Genomic DNA, 21518 nt, shown 5'->3' with positions numbered 1-21518 from the left:
CCTCACAGCAACCCTGTATTTACTATACTGTACTGTACTATATTATATGTCTTATTAACCCTGTTTGACAGATAAGGAGACTGAACCCCATAGAGTTGACTTGACTTAGTAATATAACCAGAAGCAGATTATTAACCCAGCTTTTCCTGGCTCCTATTACACCAATGCTTGGTCTGTCATTTGCCTGACTGATAGAAGCCGCTTAATAATGCATCTTAATTAGTTGATTTCTTTGTTCAGGCACTCTGCTTACTTAGCAAAGGACCAGTTCCATCAGCACCTGGCAGCCCCAGACAGGCAGCCCTTGTATACTTATTTATGAGGCTTTCGTTCTACTTTAGATCCTGGGTATGTTTAGGAGGTGGTTAATGACCCTTATAAAGTCATTTTACCTACAACATAGTAGCATAGGTATTAGCTACAATTTCAGTCATCTTGTTGAAGATACTGGAAAAGGTTGGGGGAACTGAGATTCGTGAAGTAGACTGCAGCTTAAGATGTGCGATTCTGGAAGTCTCCAGGCAAAGAAAGCCAATAGCTTGTGTGAAGGAATATTTTCAGTGTATTAGAGGCCGAGTCTACATATTATTCATGGAGAAGAAAATATTATGGCCATTGGGAGATGTGTTCTGAGCTACTTGTAGCTCAGTGAGAGTAAGTAAATCTTCCAGCAGAAACTAGAAAGCTTTTTTTCCATTATTATTAAGGAAAAAATCCTCATGGGGCCCTTGGAGATTGTAACTTTCTATCAACCAGGGAGTGCTTAAAGGAACCGAGATCCCCAGGTGAGCTGCTAAGTAAACCTTAGGGACTCTTTGGAGAATGGCTACTATTTACTATTCTGTGAGGGAAACCCAGAGCTACTACTGTCATGAAGTAGTAGTAGAGCGGTGGGGGAGGGAGGAAGGATTGATCGTGGCCTGTCTGAGAGCCCATTAAAGATGGGCAATGTTTCATGCTGGCCCCACAGTGCTGACCAAGCAGGACTGCCTGTAAATCTTCCTTGAAGGCCATCTGTCTCAGCTCCCAATGCCTTTTCTCTGCGTGGCTTCAGAGGGAAAGTGGGAGTGAGGGAGAGAAGAGGAATTATCATTGATTTTATTCAGACACGAAGAGCACACAAAGAATGATCTGTGCTGTGTAAGCTGAGGACCTTGGCTAAGAATCCCAATTGAACCTTTACCATTATTTACTTTCCTTAATGAATAGAGGGAAATGGTACAACTGAGGATATGGTGAGGGAGAGGGCAAGAACTTTGGTTTACCTTCTGAGAATGGGAAGTTTCAAAGAGGAGCAGTAGGAGTCACTGAAAGGAAGCTTGATTGACTTCCCCACTTCTCCAGGGTTTGTTCTCAGGTTTCCTATAGAAGCTACCAGAAAGCCAACGTCCTCTCCTCAATTACTTTCCTCTAGCTCCAGGTCTAGGTTTCCTCTTTATAAAAACTAGAGGTGACTGATGTGCTCATGGCTTGTAGATGGATGCAAAAAAGCTCTTCTCACCCTTTCATCTGACATGCACAAGATGGAGTGAGATGCTCCATCAGAAAGGGATGTAAAAAATTAAACTATTTTGATAAATACCTCTAGATCTGTCAGGTACTGAACTAAACTGAAGTAAACCATTAACCAGAAAAGGCTAATATGCTGAACCCCAAAAAATTCTAATTATTGATTTTTTCAATGAATCAAAATTTGCTTTGTTCTTTTTTGTTTTTGTTTTTCCAGTTTACTTCTTTTCCCCTTGTTCCCAAGAAATGCAGTGAGCTAGTTCAAACTAAAATCAGAATCAATGGACTAAAATAATGTAAACACTCAAGAGGAATTGAGTTCAAATCCATACTTAGATACTTCCTAGCTGTGTGAACCTGGGCAAGTCACTTAACCTCCATTGTCTCATGCCTTATCTCCTTTCTCACCCCCCCCCCCAAAAAAAAAAAAAAAACCCTCAACATTATCTCCTTTTTCCTCCAGTGAGAAGCAGTATGGGATTGAGCTTGCTTAAAAGCCAGGGAATTCTTGCCCTCTAGCAGTGTAACTTTGAGCAAATTACTTGACCTTCCTGCCATTCCAATTACATTTAAATCTGGTTCTGGCCATATTGAGGAGGTGTGATCTCTTAATTTTGATGCTGTTGTTCCAAGCAACTTTCCAATGTGCAGGGAAGCTGTTTATCATCAGAGTTCCCCACAGCAATGAAATCACAAAATCTAGTCCCCATCCCTTCTATTTCCATTACATACACTTGAAACCAAAAATAGTTTAAAAGGAGAAGGAACCTCAGAAAATTCCATCGGCTATTCATTTTATAGCTGAGAAAAACAAGATCTAGTGTCTGCCAGGTAAATAGTCTTGAATAAATTCTTTAAAAAAAAATAGAAAAGAAAGGAAAAGAAAATCTCCTAATTTAGAGCTGTTATTAGGAGAGCCAAAAAGAACCTCTCTTTGCATACTTTGAGCTTGTTGGGGGTGGGGTGGGGTGGAGAAAGGAACCCAATGTGTAATCATTATACAGTTGTTCAGGATTAAGCAAAGGCTTGGGACCATTATTCTGATTTTATAAGCTGTTCTGTTGAAACCCAAAGAGCACAGTACAATTCCACAAGTCATAAAATCAATGAATGTCACTAGGAACTCCTGCCTATTAAACATGCTGTTTTTCATATTTAAGATAAAACCCATATCCTCCTAAAGGAGGAGTACCATTGCATGGAATTCTCATCTGCCAGAGGTAATTCTACTATGGTTACTCAACCTTTTGAGGAAATCTAAACGGAAATATAAGAATATAGTTTATTTAAATTTGAACAAAATTGCTAACTTACTTAAAGCTTTTTTTTTTTTAATTCAAATGTTTTGTTACTAATTAGCAAGTTAGCAAGTTAGGATAGTGTCCAGAAATAGGGACCAATGGATACTTCTCTGAGCAGTGAAATATAAACAGTAGAATCTCAATTGCTGCTAAGCCTATTTCTTTTCTTTTCCTTTTCTTTTCTTTTCTTTTCTTTTCTTTTCTTTTCTTTTCTTTTCTTTTCTTTTCTTTTCTTTTCTTTTCTTTTCTTTTCTTTTCTTTTCTTTTCTTTTCTTTTCTTTTCTTTCTTTTCTTTTCTTTTCTTTTCTTTTCTTTTCTTTTTAATAATTATAACTTTTTATTGACAGAACCCATGTCTGAGTAATTTTTTATATTATCCCTTGCATTCACATCTTTTCCGACTTTTCCCCTCCACCCCCTCCCCCAGATGGCAAGCAATCCTATGCATATTAAATATGTCACAGTATATCCTAGGTACAATATATGTGTGCAGAACCAAATAGTTCTCTTGTTGCATACAAAGAGTTTGATTCAGAAGGTAAAAATAACCTGGGAAGAAAAACAAAAATGCTGCTAAACCTATTTCGTAAAAAATTATTTAGAAGAGAAGGAGTGGTTATCACATAAGAAAAAGATTTGGAATTCACTGCTGGCTGTTCCTCAAGTATCAACTCCAGAGTTTTTTATCAGTCAACATGTATTTGTGAAGTTCCTATTAGACCACAGTGATACAAAAACAGTCCCCATCATCAAAGAACAACATGTACACATATAAAATACAGAAAACATACAAAATAAATACAGGACAATTTTGGCAGGATGGTCTTAGAATCTGATAGGAAATGACAGAGATTGCTGAAGGGAGGTTGAGAAAGCCTCATAGAAATTACTGAATTCTGAAAGAAACTAGGGAAGCACAGGTGCAGAAAGGGATGTACTAATTTGTGCAAAAAATAAGGATAAAGAAAAGAAGGTACCAAACTATGAGATATCTATTCCAGAAAATTCTGTTCAGTTTTGGGCTTTTTGCCTCAAGGGAAACAGAAATGGAGAGAGGAAATAGAAATGAGGTTGGGTGTTTAAATGAAGAAAGACAAAGAAAAAGGCCTATTCAAACTGGCAACATAAAGGAGATAAGATTTAAGAAGTCTTGCAGTGGGAGTTTGAAAGCTGACTTGACATTCTGGAATTTATAGGTCAGAGGGACAAGCAATTCCCTCTCAGCCCTAAGAAGAGCTGTGGACTATCAGGGTCATTGAAGTAGGAGGTGGTCTTGAGTTACACTGAGGATATTTTGAAAACTCATGTTTTTAAAACAACTCCCCCCCCCAAAAAAAAAAAAAAAAAAAAAAAAAACACTACAAGAGGGTATCTGACAGATTTGCTATAGAAGGAATTCCTCCTTGAATGAAATATTAGACCAGGGGACCTGTAAAAAGTCCCTTCTAAAATGTTTTGATTGAATTGAAGAATATGATTTTTGTTCAATTGTAAAAAATTATCATTATTATTATTGTAGAAAAGAATCTTGTAAGCAGCCCATCTGTTATCTGAGTCATTCCTGTCTACGGTATAGTAGGGGAGGAGAAAGTGAAAAGTAGGACAAGTGGCAGCCCCAGTAAAAAGCCATCCTTCCATTGACATCAGAGCATCCATTACCTCAAAAAGATCAACTCTCTACCACTTATGAATAGGTCTTCATCTCATTTTTTGCCTTACAAGTAATTAGGAGTTTTTCCTTGTAATTCTCCCCTATCTTCCAGTGCTTAATACATTGATTTGAACAATAGTAAGGATTTGATAAATGTTTATTTAATTGAATTGTCTGGTCACCTCCCTGAATGACATACAAAATTGTGAACTCCCCTTCACTACTACTATTATCTTCAGAATTTGTTTTAATTTAAAAACCTGACAAAGTCACCATACTGGTTAGACTCTTTATCTTATTTAAAAATTGTGTACAGCTCCAATATAGAACTTTTGTTACAAGACTGTGCAGATATTGTGAGATTCCACTGATTACAGTCTGTTGTCTTTGAAGCTGGCAGTCTAGAAACCTCCCTCTCTCCCTCAATTCATCCAAAACCATTAGCCCACTAACTGTTAACTTGTAAGAACTAGCTTATTCTAGGCTGAGAATCAGAAGGTAACTATAGAAATAAATTGGGGAAACAGTATGATAGCAGCTATTTCTAGAAACAGGAAGCAGATGTGGTTATATGACTCCTCAGCCTTTGTCACCAAGGAGCTGTCCTTTTTCATTAGCTTTAGAAGTCAAAAGTAATTGTTGTCCACAAAAAATACTTTGAATGAAGAAACAGTAGGATTTTCATTTTGATTTGCACTTCCCCAGACATATGGATCCTTCTGCTTAGATAGAAGATGAAGAGCTTCTCATTTCCCTGCCCTTTGCTGTAACAAGGGCAGAACCAAATATGCAATGGATATTTTGGGGTAAAAAAGGAGGAATCACCAAAAAAAAAATAAATAAATAAACTTCTGAATCCCTAAAGTTCATACTTATTTAGTCAAGAAATCAGAATTTGGAGTATAATGCACCGAGATGCACAGGTGAGAAGTAAGTGAAATTATTCACTTACCACCTAGAGGCCAATGAGCTTTCTTAGCTCCAGATTCTTGGGCTATGTGGAAAATTCAAGAATGGATATCCAGTGTTACTATCAGTTACCACCACAGTGCCTAAGGTTTTCTTCTAAGAGGAAACTTGATAAATTTGAGGATTAAGGAGACTTTGAATATCAATAAAACTAACACTAACTTTAGATTCAGAGGACCTGAGTTCAGTTTTTCCTTTTTCTGAGTGACTTTACTATGTCACTAAATTTCTGTGATCTTGGTATCTTCATCTGCAAAATGAGTGAATTGGAATGATAGTTTCAAAGGTCCCTTCCGGCACCTAATCAATAATCTTATGCTCCAATGATCATTGATCAGTGATCATTTGAAGTTCATAATAGTAATGGTCTTATTAGCACTTTCCATATAATCCCTGCATATTATCAGCTTTGAGATGGATCTATTTTCTATACCCAGGGGCTTAATTCCAAAAGTTTTGGAAGGTCCTTGTTAGCAAGTAGTTCCCCCTATATAAGGTGGTAAGAATCCTGAAAAAAGGATTATGGGAAGATTCCATGATAAGGTATTGTATAGAATGACCTCCAAGCTAGAGCCAGGTAGGCCCAAAGGCATGTTCCAGGTTTGAGCTAAGGCTTTTATCATAAGCTTTTCCCCAAACTATGTACATCTTTGCATACACAAGCACCTACATGGGGCCAGTCCTGTTGGACATCATTTGGACCATGATGTTCATATAGAGAATAACATATATTTTATTTAATTTTCCATGAACTATGACTTACCAAAGTTTAGTCTCTGGCCATTTAGCCTTTCTCTTTCTCTCCAATTAGACTATAAATGACCCAACACAAAGATTCATTGTTCATCTCTTCTGTCTGGGTGCCTTCGGTAATACCTAATACAAGGTTCCCTGGTCTCTTCACACAGGGAATATGTGATACCAGGTAGTGACATGTTTGGCAATGGTAATTTCCACAAATAAATTTGTTAAGAATCCACTTCTCCCACATATTTCTCTTCCAGCCCCAGGTTTCTACTATATCATAAAATGTTCTGTCCAGAAAGCATTATTTCATCAATTTTACTTATCCAACTTCCTCATTTTGCAGAGGAAGAAATTGAAAGGGCATAATTTGATAAAGAAAAAATAGCAGTTTCATACAGGACTCCTTTAGAAGAACCCAGGTCTCCTGACTTCCAACCCTGGTGCTTTTATCTACTATCCCATCTGTGAAGGCTTTGAAAATGATTAGTGGAAAATTAAAATTTTCACTTCAGAAATTCAATTCACCCAGACCTAATTCTATCAACTAAACTAGGGGAAAAAAAATCTCTAGAAATTAGAGGATTTTGAAAAGAGGTGTTTTGATTGATACTCATTCAATGGACAGCAATGTAGGAGTGATATCAGAAAGATCCAGGTTTACTTTTCCTCATAACTGCTCTAGAGAACTCTTCAAAACTAATTTACAGTACTACTACTGTTTGTTCTACTTTGATAGAGGGAACTTCCTCTATTGATGAAATCATTCATCTGAACCTTTCCCATCTCCCCACTCCCAATTAGATCTCTCAATCAGTCCTAGAAAGGCAACTAAATCATAGCATTGTGCAGCCACAGATGCCAGAGCTGGGAAGGACAGTAGGATGAAATCATCAGCTGTAATTCTCTCTTTTCTTAGAAAAAGGAGCTCGAGTGAGTATCAGAGGTATGACTTACTTGAGTCGTCAACTTGCTTAGCTGTTGTATAAAGAAAATTACAGTAGTACCTACCTTCCAGTGACATTATGTATATGTGTCCGTTTATATATAGAAATATATATATATATATATATATATATATATAGAGAGAGAGAGAGAGAGAGAGAGAGAGAGAGAGAGAGAGAGAGAGAGAGAGAGATATGCATATAGGTAGATATCTATATCTGTGCAAATGTTAGCTCTAACTGTGATTATAGAAAAGTCATCATTTTTAATCAATGGAATCCAGGAAAAAATGGTCCTAGAACAACTCTCTATGCTTCCATTTAATTTTCTTATAATAAATGTCCTGTAGACAGTTGTGCCTGCAGGATAAAATGTTTCCCTTTTTATTTGAATAAAAGTATTAGTAAGGATGTTTGGAAGGCTTGGGGTAACTAACTTCAGGAGCAAACTGGATGACAGGGACAAGGGGTGCCTCATGCACTCCCCCCAAGATTTTGATTTTTCTTTCCAGGCTCAGTTTTATGAAGGCTTTTTGTTCCTTCCCATCCCATGCCCCAGTTTAGCACTGAGTAGTTGATAGCCTCTGTTGTTTCTAGGCAGTGCTCTGCAATGGCACACTGTTTTTACCACTGGTTAAATTTGGAGGTCTGTAATTAAAGTATGTGGATTTGTCATTGGTCAGTCCCTGATAAATAATGTTAGCCACCAAGTCATGACTGGCTAGCTACTGCCTTGTGTGAGTGGTCATCCATTTCTTTCTATGATCTATCTTGTTGTTACTCTTAAAAGTAGAACCCCAAAGGCTGCTGGTAGCGCTCTCTCCCTTCCAACAAGTTATCATATAGGTGTGTGTACTTTGTGTGCCGTGAAATGAGAACCCTTGAATAAGCTGTAACGTGGAGTAAGCAAGGACAGAAATATACCAGATAATCAGAACAGAGTTGTGAGGCTCAAATGAATTAATATGTAGAGTGCTCTGCCAGCCTTAAAGTGTGAAACAAATATGAGCTGTTAAGAGAATGTGCTTGTTTCATGCCTTCTCAGGAGTGATCATTTAAGAGGGGCCCTTTCTCTTTTATCTTCTCATCTTCCTTCTGGTTAATTATTAACTATTCTTTTGGGCTCTTGCTTGATACTTTGGGGACAGGAATGGGCTGAGGGAAAGATTAGATGTTTCTAGCAGTAGTAAGGAGGCTTGGAAATTATCCCCCACACCCTAATACACGGCCACACTTTGTACTCTGAGCCCTTGTCTTTCTCCTACCCTGACAGCCCAGTGCCTCTGTTCTCAGGTATTTGCTAATCCCAGCTTCTGCTGGACTGATTTAGACACAAGTGCCCTGGGGACAGGGAGGAAGATGAGATGCAAGGGAAAGTGTCTTGGTGTTCCCTAGTTAGAGCATTGAAAAATGATGCATTCTTCCAGCCAGAGGAAAACACAGAGTTCTTAACCTTGAGTCTCTGAACATGTTTTGAAAAAATATTTTGATAACTTTATCTCAATATGATTCAGTTTCCTTTGTAATCTTATGCATTTTATTTTGTGCAGTGCTCTGAGTTTTCCATAAGTTTTACCAAACTGCTAAAAATTCTATGACAGAAAAAAAAATTTAAGAACCCCTGACACTGAAGATTCTTTGGCAACATATACAAGCATATATTTTATCCTTTGTGGCTTATGTGATACCCTTCAGGACCTGACATTCAACAAGTCAAATCACTGTGACTGTATTAAAAATTACCATGGGCCTAGTAATATATATATTAATATATATATATATATATATATATATATATATATATATACACACATACATACATACATACATACCATATAAACTCTTGCAGTCCTTATTCCGAGTCTCACTTGCACTGGCTAATGTATATTCTTATTTTGTCTCTGTCTATGTCTCTCTCTCTCCCCCTCCCTCCCTCCTTTTCCCCCTCCATCCCTTCCTCCCCTCCCTCTCTTTCTTTCTCTCCTTCCTTTCCTTTCTCTGTCTTCCTCCTATCTTCCCTCCATCCCTTCCTCTCTCTGTCTTCCTCCTATCTTCCCTCCATCCCTTCCTCTCTTTTTCTCTCTCTCCTCTTCCTCCCTCCATCCCTTTCCCCCCTTGGTGGTTCTGAGAAAATACAGTGTTTTATAATGCCAGTACACTTCAAGCCCCATTCCTGTATCTACACCAGTGATCAATTCCCTAATATCATCTAACCAATTAACATCCATTAACTTTTTCCAGGGGAGTATTTACTGCAAAGATACAACAAGAACCAAATTATAAAAACATTTCCTCAAACGAGGGTGTACTCTGTTCTCTCTCATCTCAGTCCCTAGAGAAACTGAACTCCAAATTAAAGCTGGTGCTACAGAAGCACTCACCCCACCAAACTCATCCACAAATTGAATGAATTCCCTGTGTCGCTTGCAGGACACAGCATCTCGTGCTGGGCCAGTTCCCTGCCCGCCTGGCCTGGGCCAAAAGAAATAAGATAACAGGAGATGACTCCATCACAGACACCCAGCACACAGACATCAAAATAATGTTCCTACAGACAGTACTCACATACATGTGTTTGTAGTGTTTCTATCTTTTTCTGTGTCTAATGTGTCCCTGTTTTCCTAGCTAAGTTCTAATGACTATTTATGGTCATTTAAGATAATGAATATGGAAGTGCTTTGAAAAGCCCAAAGCTATCCAGGAGAAGAGAAGGGCTTTCTATCAAGGAACTTTTTATGGAGACAGGGTGGCAATATTACTACATTAGAAGGATTAAATAACAGCACAAAACAATAATCTGAAAACTTCCACAAGGCAGTTTATGAAAAAGAACCCTTCTCTCTGTTTCCATTAATGTTACAGTCTGATTATTCCCTTTACACCCCTACAAAACCAATTATGTTACTGGCTCTCAGATACAGTGGAGCTCAGAAGAAATGGGGCAACCCTGGTTTTCTCACTCTTTTCTGCTTAGAGGCTGCTAAGATAACAAGGGAATAGATCACTGGATTTGGAGTCAGGAAGGCACAAATTCAAATGTGGCCTTAGATATTTACTAAATGAACAGGCTTGGACAAGTCATTTATCTTCTCCTTACTTCAGCTTCCTCATCTGTTAAAAAAATGACCATAACAGGGTTATTATGAAGATAAAATGAGATATTTGCAAACCTTAAAAGCACTCTATGCTAGCTGTTATTATTGTTATTATTATTTCTGATTATTATCACCTGGAGGGGTTGTCTTTAGTAGAGAGTTGTAGATATCTGCCATTTTCTGTTGTGAATTTTTATCACTTACTTAGAAGAAGTTATAGATGGAACATGTGTCAGATTTGTGGGAGGAAGAGGTAAGTTCCAAGTAGATTTCCACAGGCTAGAATGCTGCATCAAGATTAATGTGCCTCATATAATGTAACTAGTGAAGACCAATCCCCTGAAATAAGGGATTAGGTTCATTTTAGAGGCCTCAGTTATTCCACAAATACAGAGCTTTGCATATAGGTCTCTTCCTTGTGTTATTTAGTTAAATCATTTGATTTTTCCTTTTTTTAAAAAACATTTTAAAAATTATTATTCAGGAGAGCTTTCTGGGAGGAGTGCAGAGAGAAATACTGTAGAAAATCTGAGCAACAAAAACAAGGGGGAAAAAAAGTTAAATTTGTTGGTTTTGTTTTGTTTTTAAAGAAATGAGTATGTCATACAATGTAGGGGAGCTCTCCCTGAAGAGCATTAGCCTGGCAAAAGAGAGTAGTTAACATGCCTGCAATGGGAAAGATATATTTAGTGATAGTTTTGGTCTGGGGATAAGACCATCTTTTCTGATAAAGTACTACTTCCATCATGTCCAAGCTCCTTAGGAGCTACTACCCAGAATGGAGGTGGGAGGTAGGAAGTGGGAAGGGGAATGGCATAGTCCCAGAGATGAAATGCCATGATCTTTAAGAGGGAAGTTGGAAGTTTCATGGTTAGCGTGGGACTGAGCCACACAATAGGACACAGTAATTTTCTACCATATGACAGTTTTCTGTCCAATATTGCTTCCTTCTCTAGGTATAAGACATAGCAGAAAGTCAACAAGTCCATTAAGCATTAATTGACTACTATGTTCTAGAAACTGTACTAAACACTTCGGACATAAAGACACCATCACCACCACCCCCCTCAAAAATTTTTTTTTTTTTTTTTTTTTTTTTGCTATCAAGAAACTTACAATCTCATGGAAAAAGGGAGAAAAATTAATGATGAGGCAAGATCTATAAAGGCAACAATATAAAAATTAGGAGAGGAAGCCCAAATTCAGTGATTCAGAAGGTTTAGCTCCTTAATGAGAGTAAAGAACATCAAAAAAAGAAAAATCAGAATAAACTGAAAGGACATAGAATTAACAAGTAGAACAAAACAAAGGAAAATTTCTTTTTCAAGGCATAGTAAAAAGAAAATTAAAACACATAAAGGAGACTGGATCAGACATTTTTAACTAACTAAATGAGAAGCAAAAGATAAGAGGAAATATAAGGGAAGAGATAAATAACTAAACAATTGAAAAAAAGTTAGTAACAAATTAAATATAAAAACTAGGGAAAAGGTAGACAAATGGCAGATGAGGAAGAAAGAAGCTGTGCGGAATTGATAGTAAGGCACAGAGAGTAAATAATTGTGTTTGAAAAAAAAAAAAGAAAAGTAAAGATATTAAAAATATCTTTTATAGACCAAAACCCAATAAAGAGTAATTAGCAAAAGATAAAGAGTTAAATGAAGCCTTAATAACAACATCTTTTCCCCTAGAGTGCATCAAAAGTAAATGTTTTTATTACTCATTTCTCAGCAACTTTTCATCCTGTAAAGTATATATCCTTATAATAAATAGGGGCTTTTTGGGACATAATAATAAAAGTAAAATCTGTCATTTGTTGTTGTTCAGTCAAGTCCATTTCTTCATGACTCCATTGAAGGTCTTCTTGGCAAAGATACTAGAATGGCTTGTCCATTTCCTTCACTAGCTCATTTTATAAATGAGGAACTGGGTCAAATAGGGTTATGTGACTTGCACAGGATCACATAGTTAGTATATAAGGCCCTGAATATAGGCCCAGCCCCATCCACTGCACCACCTAGCTGCCCAGTAGTACCTTAAAGCTTATAAAGCATTTTACCCTAGGAGACTTAATAATATGTCAAATGGGTGAAAGAAAAGCACAATATAAAAAACAATAACTTTTTTAAAGATAATGATATGTCAGAATTCTTGAGATGAAGAAAATGGATCTCAGGGGGAAAATTATACCCTGAGAACATTGATTAAAGAGATGGAAAAAGGATGGTTTGTTGAATTGAATATGTAATTTAAAAATTAGAAAACCAATCTGAAAATGCAAAAAAAAAAAATAATGTTTTTTTTATTTTGTGTGAGGCGGGGCGGGGAGGAGTATTTTTTGAAAGGACTGAAAAAACTAAAACCTGATTCTTTGAAAATATTAAACTATTAATAAAATGTCACTCTGACATTTGTGAGATAGGCAAATCAAGTTTGCAAAATAGAAAAAGGACAAAGTTAAATCACAATAAACAGAACTAAAAAGTTATCATAATATACATGGTTACATCATCCAAATTTGATAGAGAAATGAATCAACAATTAATGAACATTCACGCATGAAATATATGCCATATCCTGTACTAAGAAAGGCAAAAACAAGCCCCCTCTTCAAGGAGTTCATAGTCTAATAATAGGAAAGAAAACATGCAAACAACTGTAGAAAAACTAGCTATCTACAGGATCAATTGGAATTAATCTTAAAAGGAGGGCATCTAGTTAGCATTAAGGGGAAATGCAGAAAGACTTCTTGCAGAAGGTGAAGTTTGAGATTTAAAAGGAAGCCAGGAAATCTTCAGGGCAGAGAGGAAGAGGTAAACATTGGGACAAGCAGAAAATTCCTGTAGCTGGGAGATGGAGTGCCTTTTTGAACTACAACACGGCTGGTGTCATTGGGTCATCGAGTGGCTGGATGGGGCAGTAGGGTATAGAAGAGTAAACAATGTAAGGGGAACCCCTTTATGAAGAATTTTAAATGATCCTAGAGGTGATGGGGAGCCTCTGGAATATTTTAAGTAGGGAGGGTGACAGGGTGATGTATACTTATTACAGCTAAGTGGAGCTGGATGGAGTGGGTAGAAACTTCCACCAGGGACCAACCTACAGCTGTGACAGTAATCTAAGCATGAGGTGGTACACCAGGAAACGGCAGTGTGTTAGAAGAGCTAAGGAGCGCTATATGAGAGATGCTGTGGAGGTCAAAATCAACCAAACTTAAATTGAATGTAGTGGACTGAGTGGAAAGAGGGCATATCATCTAAGTCTAGATGGGAGTTATCTCCAAAAATATATAGTACCCAAATTAGTGTTAAGTGAGAGAGATCATAAAATCATCCAACTTGAGAAAAATAAATTGAACTAGTACAATGGAACGACCAACGCCAGTGGGGATCACTGGCCCAGATGAAAAACAAGAAAATTTTATCAACCTTTTAGAGAACAATAGATACTTATGCTATAAATTATTTCCCCCAAAATGAGAAAGACAATACAAACTTGGTTTTTTTGGCCAAATAGCCAAGAAAACAATGGCAACACCAACTTAAGTGGGAAGAATAGAAAAAGAAACAATAGTAACCAAGCTTGCTTCTCCCTCCCACACCCACTCTTTATCCCCCCCCCCCCCTCTTTCTTTCTTTTTTTTTTTTAATAGACAAAATAGGGGTTTGTAATACTGTAGAGATTTTGTGTGTGTGTGGTTTATTTCTTGCTTAATTTTATTGCCCTTTTTTTCCTCTTTGTGAGAAGAGAATGGTTCTCAGAAAAACTGTCAATAATAGAAAGTAAAATCCATGAGGGCAAGGACCACATCATTTTTTACTTAGTATTCCTTTCAGTTAACATAGTGCCTAGCATGTTTTGTAAAATTAATAGGATTGCTGAATGAATCATGATTAAGTTTCCCAAGGTCAAGGACCATGCCTTTTCCTTCTCTCATTCCTTATAATAACACAAGGTTGGACACACAATGAGGTACAATAAATGAGTGAATGAACAAATGAATAAAGTTTTTTTTTAACAAATAGTTATAAAATTTATAGTGGAAGATAAGTGTCATATTTTCTTTTTGACTCTCATGTCTGTCATACTTGGACTTTGGACATTGGGTACCAAAGCACTCTCAGGTACACAGGTACTTCTTGGGGGAGACCTGAGGAGATGTATTGGGACTTAAATTATTTGCAATGAGTATTCATCATTGTCACAAACAATATACATTTATACATCATCTACTCTGTGGAAAGCTCTGTGTTAGCTTTTAGAATCCAAAAACATCAAAGCTATTGTCCCTGTCTTGAAAAAGTTTAAGATCTATGTATTTATTTATTTTGAATTATGGGAGGGTTTTATTTTACATTGTTGCAAGAACAGGTATCTAGGCTTGCAGACACATTTTTGAAACCAGAAGCGCAGTCTTTTATGTTCTATCCTAAAAGGCAAGTCCCCATTAATTGGGTGTTACAGAAGTGTGTATCTATACCTCTCATTACATTTCACAATTATCTCCTATTCTAATTCTCCACCATTGATTACATCTTAAGATCTATTTAGAAAACTACTCCATAAGCCCCCATATACAAAAAATATTTCTGGGTCTGTGTACCAATTTGAATTGGCCTTATTTAGTGTAATGAGATTGAGCAAGTTCAGAGTGGTCTAGTTACAAACACAGTCTAGCAAGGGAAGAGTTATTAAAAATAATGCCTTGCTTTTCTATTGTATATTAAGATTTAGTGTTCTCCCAACCTACCTTCTTCTCAGTGACCAGTAGCTATATAGTTCACATAGAGAAGGTGCAAACCTCCCACCTTCTGAGTCTGAGACATCACCATCCCCATCCTTAGCAAAGATCATTATTATGAAAGTAAGGAAGCTGTCTTTGAGGCAAATCTGGTACAGTAGAAATATTACTGGCTGTCCTGAGGACTTGGGATCCAGCTCCTGTGATTCTCCTTGACAAATCACTTAATCTTTTTGGATCTCAGTTTGCTCATGTGGAAGAGAAGGTTGCATTGGATGGTTCAAGGTCCCTTCCAGTATTAAAATTGATTGTGTGATCTGCTGTCTCTCATTTCCTTTAGTATCACAGAATACATTTAAATCCTACAGATGGAAATCAAGTGTGAAGAAATTACAAAGGGAAGAGAGTGTTGAATTTGGAATCAAAAGACTTGGTTTTTTTTGTTTTGTTTTTAAAGACCTGGTTTTTAATACAGTTCTGCCTTTTACCTACCATAATTGAATTAGTTCCCCTCTGTGGGGCTGTTTCTTCAGGTGCTAAATGAAGAGGTTAAACCACACATTCCTTGAGTTCCATTTTACCTCTCAACTCCAGTGACTTTAGGGGCAATAAGAACTCCCCAAAGTAAAGAGAGCCACAAAAGCTATTTCATTTTCATTTTTAAGATAAAGATCTGCTTTGAAGTCAGAATAATGCAAACAGGGTATAATTATCCCTTCCACATTGTGTCTTTCTAGTTTCTACATATCTGTGGTTGGCATAAGAAATTTAATGGAAGTTTTGAAGAGTTTTGCAGAGGCTTTAGGCGACACAGGAAATGATAGAAACTCAGAAATAAACTAGATTAATGTATCAAACTATATAGTATTGAATGATAACATTTCATCTTTCAGTACTATAAATCAAATTGTACAATAAGGTGCTATAAATACCCTATTAAAAATTCTGACTCATTTTCTGGTTGGTGGGGCAAAAATTTTTATGAGATTTTTCTACATGCTCACCCCAATAATCCTCTCCCCCCACCCCCACCCCCACCCCAGTGATGTAGAAGAGATAACTGTAATTTGCTAATTTGCTTCCTAAAAAGAGATAGGGAATTCTCCTTTACTAACTTCAGCTTACAGGCTTCAGGAATGGCATATATGGAACTCATGGGCCTTCAGATGGTCCGATTAAAGCATCGATTCTCATTCCCTTTTTTTTTTTTTTTTAAGAAAATTGAGACCCGGCACCATGTGACCCCATGCACAGTTATGTGGCTAGTTTGGGTCAGAGTGAGGGCCAGAACTTTGCACAAAGACTTACTCAACCATATTCTCTCTGTTGTTTTCCTTTCCCCTCCCCTCTTCTTCCTCTCTCTCTCTCTTTTCCAGGAATGCCAGTCCTACAGGCCTTATGCTGACCATCATTGTGGCTCTCACCTATACAGTTGCCATTGTGTTTGAAGAGTAAGTAGCTTTGCAGAATACAATTTTTCACATTAACAAAATAAAACAAACAGATCACATTGTTTGAGATGATGAATCAAGAGGCCAGGCTGCAGGAATGAGATAAGACCACGGGCCCTTCTACTTTCTTGATTGATCCTTCATCTCCTGGGGACAGTTGGAGAATTTATTTGTGGCCCAGAGAACTGGTCTGACCTTTGGGCGCCATCACTAGATTCATTAACGGCTGTCTGTGTCACTGGTAACTGCATCTGTTACCAGTGAAGAGGAAGGTAGAAACAAGGGGAGTTAGTATTCACCTGGGGCAGATGCAGCTGGCTACGCAGCTGGCTTCTCAGTTGAGGGCTTTGTTAATTAGGTGTCATCTCAGGAGCAGAGGTCCTGCCTCCATCTTCTGCCTTTCCCTTCTCCCTTAACCAGTATTTCTGCCCTCATTATTATAACTGCAAACCACTCAATCCAAGAACTGTGAGGATACAGACTGTTAAGTCAGATAATCACAGATACATATAACAGATTCTGAATCCAATTTTGAAATGAGTTCTTATTAGTAATTAGACACTAAGGTCCATGGTCCTATCCTAGCAGAGGGGAAGTAGGTTGGACTGAGCAGGCCTGATGACACCTCTAGAGCTTGGAAACTCATTCCTTATCCCAGAGTCCGTATCAAAATGGAATTTGCAGAAATGTTATTAGAAACCTTGACCTAGGATCAGTTACGTCACTCAAAAATGTTGATGGACAGATTCCTTGGAAGATATTTCATCTCGTCACACCAAATTGTATGGGAGCCAAGATACAGAAAACTCAGCAATGACAAAAGGAGAAATGAGAACACTGACCACAATGTCTCTCCTACTCACCAGGCTATCTCTCGTAGCTTTCCTCACTTTCCCTTTTCTCCCAGTCCCCACTAATGGACCTGAGACCATCCCTTGTGGCTGTGACAATTTTGGGCAGAATCTTCCCGTTCCTTTTGGCGATTAACTGCCCAGAGTTGGGAGAGGTCCCCTTGCTCACTGGCTGCTTTTCGCTCCCCCATTACTGACAGTGTGCATGGAGCAGCCACATGACCTAAATGACTAGACAATGTTAACCATCGAACTTGGGCGTTAAACCTTTGGTAAAGTATTTCCTTCTTCCAGGATCAGAACAGTTCTGTGGTTCAAGGAGAAAGAAAGGGGTCATGGCTGAGAAGGCTAGAGTCCAACAAAATGGAAGAAGATATCAGAAATATTAGATTAGAATTAATACAGCATAGAAGCAAGCAGGCAGCCAGATGAGGGAGGGAGAAAAAGTAGAGAAGAGACCCAAATCCAGCTTTTCCCAAAGTACTTCTCAACGGAGTATCCTTAGAGACCCTCCTGATCCTTTTACAAGTACCCCAGAAAGTCGGCTGCAAAGAGAATCTAGTAAATAGTAAAGGCTCAGAATAGATCTTCCCACATTGTACAATTGGGGGTCCCTAGAGTAATATTCCAACTGTTCCCCTTCATCCACTGAGAAAGACAGACCTCATCCAAATCTGGTAGTCTGAGGGAACAGAGAATAGGACAAAAGTATCATGGCAAGATCTTGGAATAGGATTTGCAAGAAACGGATTTTCATCCCGTATAATATAGCAAAATAAAGTAATGAAGAATGACAAAAGCTGGCTGAGGGGGGAAGAACTCTTTCAGGGAAAAAATCCCAATTTGCAAAGGATGGTGGAAATATCACCACAAACTCTGCAAGGCCCCAATAATAGCAATGCCACAACTCAAGGATAACTGGAAAGAGCAATCAGAATTAAGCAGAAAAGAGCAGAGAAATAAGGGATTCAAACCCTTAAGGAAAAAATTAGCAAGTCTAATCCAACATAAATTATCTGTAGAATGTCAGGCAGAATTGGAATGAAAAAATGCAGAGGCAGAAGGAGAAGTAGTTGTAACAAATTTTTTAAAGATTAGAATAACATATGAGAGCCTCTAGAAAAAATTAAGATAATACTAAACTGGAAAAACACAATACCTTTTCCCTATTATTTGACAGAATTTAAAAAATGTTACAATAGCAATTAAAGGTAAAAAGAATGCCCCTCCAAAATATAAAATTATCTGTACTTTAAAAAGCATGATGGTTATCTTAAAGAGACAAAAAGGATATGAAGAAAGTCAAATCACTCCACTATAAGTGATATGGACAATTAATTATTCTGGACTTGAATTTGGAGTTCTACAAGAAAAATGGCAATATCCTCCGGCCCAGCTATACCTCTTCCTGGGTAGACACCCCAAGCATGTTCAAGACAGAAACAAAAAATGGACTAAAATATTCATAGCAACTTTCTTTTTATCAAAGAAACTAGAAGTAGAAACAGCATAGGTTCCCCAATAATTGCAGAATGGTTGAAACAAAACAAAGTACTTGGCATATAAATGTAATAGAATCAACTAATATTTCATTGTATAGTAAGAAATGACAAGTGAGGAACCCATGAAACCATAAGAAGATTTGTATGAACTGATAAGAAAAACCAAGAGAACAATATATACTACATTGTAAGTAAAGATTAAAAAAGAAATCAAAGTATGTGTAACTGAAAAAGTCAAAAAACGATCTCAGGAATAGACAGCGAAATATACTTTCTCCCTTACTACAGAGAGGTGGGAAAATTACTAGGATTGAATACTGTATACCTGGCAGCTATTGTCACCCTAATCAGATATGTGATTCTAAGAAACTATAGCATGAACAGCAGCCACACCCTTAGTAAAACCATCAAAACAGGTGAGGTACTCCAGATGGATAGAGAGTCATACAAGTGAGTGAAGGTTTCCCCCAATAGAATGGAAGGATGAGAACAATTTGTTCCAGTAGCCATCAGGGAGCTGCAACAAGTTCTGTAGAGTCCCTTAGACACTGAAGACAAACAAGCTTATATTCCAAGTCATCTCTGCTGTTCTAACCCTTGCCCTGCACTGGACTCTAATGGCTCTGGAAAAGAGAATAAATCTGATCACTTTGTACAACTCTGCCCTACTTAAATCAAATCCACCCCAAAGTCAAAACATCACTCAGGATGTCACTGATCCTCTTCAAAAATGGAGTCCAATCACTAGTCAGATATTTGTACTTGTTTTTCTTTCTCACAAAGGATGGTTCAAAATGGAGACAAATATGAAATCCCTTTAACATAAAAGCAAATAGTAAAACATTGAAAGTCTCATTCATGACTTAACTGCAGACCAGATCCTATGTCAGATCTTGAGGGAGATAGAGATATCTAAGAGACTGTCTATGTCCTAGATTTTTATAGGGGAGCTAAGATGCAGACATAAAATGTGCTAAGTGCCACATTAAGCAGCACATCTACTATAATTAGAGGACAAGAAAGAACTTTAGTTCTTAATTCATCTCATCTAGCCTCCTCATTTACAGGGCAGAAGACTGGGGAAGTGACTTTTTAAAGTCAGCTCAGTAGCAGAGCCAGTGCTCCAAATGCAGGAGGCTCTCCATTATCCTGTAGCCCCTTCCTCTAGGTACTGGACATGGCATCTGAGTTAGACCTTGAAAGGACAGATAGGGTTTCAGTGAATGGAGATGCAGGGTGATGATCCTCCAGGGAAAGGGAACAGCCTGAGAGAGTACCCAGGGTGTTGACTCCCAAGTGACTGCAATTGAGGAGCATAATGTGAAATGGGACTGGAAAGGAAGGTTTGGAGGATCCTAAAGAATTTGGGCATAATCTGTTAGGCTGTGGGAAATCATTCTGAAAAAGACTGGTCATTGTGGTCCTCCTATCGGGCATTGTTTTGTGTCTCATCCTCAAAATTGGAGGCAAAGATAGGGACTGGAGAAAGCAGACAGGACTCCCGAGAACTGGGATATTCTTCAGCCTAACCACCACATCCCACCCCTGCTGTCAGATAAGGAATGAGGAAGAAAAGGTGGACAAATCTGAAGGGGAGTTTTTGGATCCTGGGACAAGCAAGCCTTGGTGCTGTGGACTCATCCATTCTATGAGGAACCTCCAACTTTGGGGGCCTGAGAAGGTTGTTCCTGGGCAGAAACTGGAAATAGGGAGATCTGAGAAGGTGTTCCAGTGAAGGGGTCTAAGCAGGATTCTTTTGGGCAGGGATTGGGGATAGGTCTAAAAGTCCTAGGAGGAGACTGAAGGTTTTGCTTGAAAAACAGTTGGCTAATGATTTTTTCTCATCTCTGCCTTCCCTATTTCTTTCCCCCTATTTTGATCCTCTCCTCCTTTTCCCCTCATCCCTCCCCCCCGCAAAAAAAAAAAAAAAAAAAAAAAAAAACAACAACTGTACAGGCCTTTCACTGAGGAGATCTACCGACAGAAAGCTCTAAAGTCAAAGAAGAATAAATAACGCTGGCAGGATTTGTGTTGGAGAATGGGTAGTGGAAGGACTGGGCTGACTGCATTGCTGGAAGCCAAACTCTGGCCCCTACTTTACGTGTTGGATAATTTCAAGTGAAATGCTTCCTGGCCACTTGGGTCCTCAGCTCTGGCCTCCCTCACCCCCAGGGTCAAGGCTGGTCACATAAGGTGCCTTTTGAAACTGCTGCCTGAGGGGTGGGGAGGCTGCACTGGGCACATGCCCACATCCTCCTACCCCCAACCTCCCAACTTCTATAATAAAGAAATAATTCATATCCACCTCTGCTCTCATTTTTCCATGCAATTCCGGCTGCTTTGTGAGTAGAATACATTTGGAAATGTCTCTTCCACTACATGAAAACTTGTGTTCCCTTTGGCCAGATGTCCTTGCAGACAAGGCAGGCCTAGAATAAAGCATGATTTGGGTACCTGGGCAGTGGGGCAAAATGTCTGGTTATGCTAGACATGGGAGTGGGGAGGTGGAATGCTTCTGTTCCAAAAGGAGCAGAGTGCGGTAGTGCCCTGGTCTGTGCCCCAGGCACACAGAATGGAAGCCTCCAGGAACCGGATTCCCGTTAGAATTCTTGAATTGGATTGTAAACCCAATTACGCTTGCTGTTTCTACAGCACTTCATGCCGGTTGGGAGGGCAGATGTCATTACTCCATTTATTGACACCCTAAGTCATTAAGTGTCTGAAGTCACCGAATTATGGCGCTGAAACTCAGGCATCTAT

The 21518-nt window shown here is 38.3% G+C and overlaps 1 protein-coding gene across 8 annotated transcripts in view; it reads left to right on the top strand.

The window, feature by feature from the left end:
- PEMT (phosphatidylethanolamine N-methyltransferase) overlaps positions 1 to 21062 on the top strand; it is a 172494-nt gene extending 151432 nt beyond the window's left edge. For all 8 annotated transcript variants that reach the window (XM_023497480.2, XM_031938367.1, XM_012542811.3 and 5 more), the window contains 2 exons: positions 16331 to 16405; positions 20715 to 21062. In XM_023497480.2, coding sequence (XP_023353248.1) covers positions 16331 to 16405; positions 20715 to 20772 — 133 coding nt within the window. In that variant the 3' untranslated portion in view covers positions 20773 to 21062. The remainder of the gene's footprint in view (positions 1 to 16330; positions 16406 to 20714) is intronic.
- Positions 21063 to 21518: the final 456 nt, after the last annotated feature.

This window comes from Sarcophilus harrisii, chromosome 1 (genome assembly GCF_902635505.1).
Source record: "Sarcophilus harrisii chromosome 1, mSarHar1.11, whole genome shotgun sequence".
In the NCBI taxonomy this organism is placed as follows: Eukaryota; Metazoa; Chordata; class Mammalia; order Dasyuromorphia; family Dasyuridae; genus Sarcophilus; species Sarcophilus harrisii.
The sequence above is the reverse complement of the archived record's forward strand: the minus strand, read 5'-3'. Positions and strand labels throughout refer to the sequence as shown.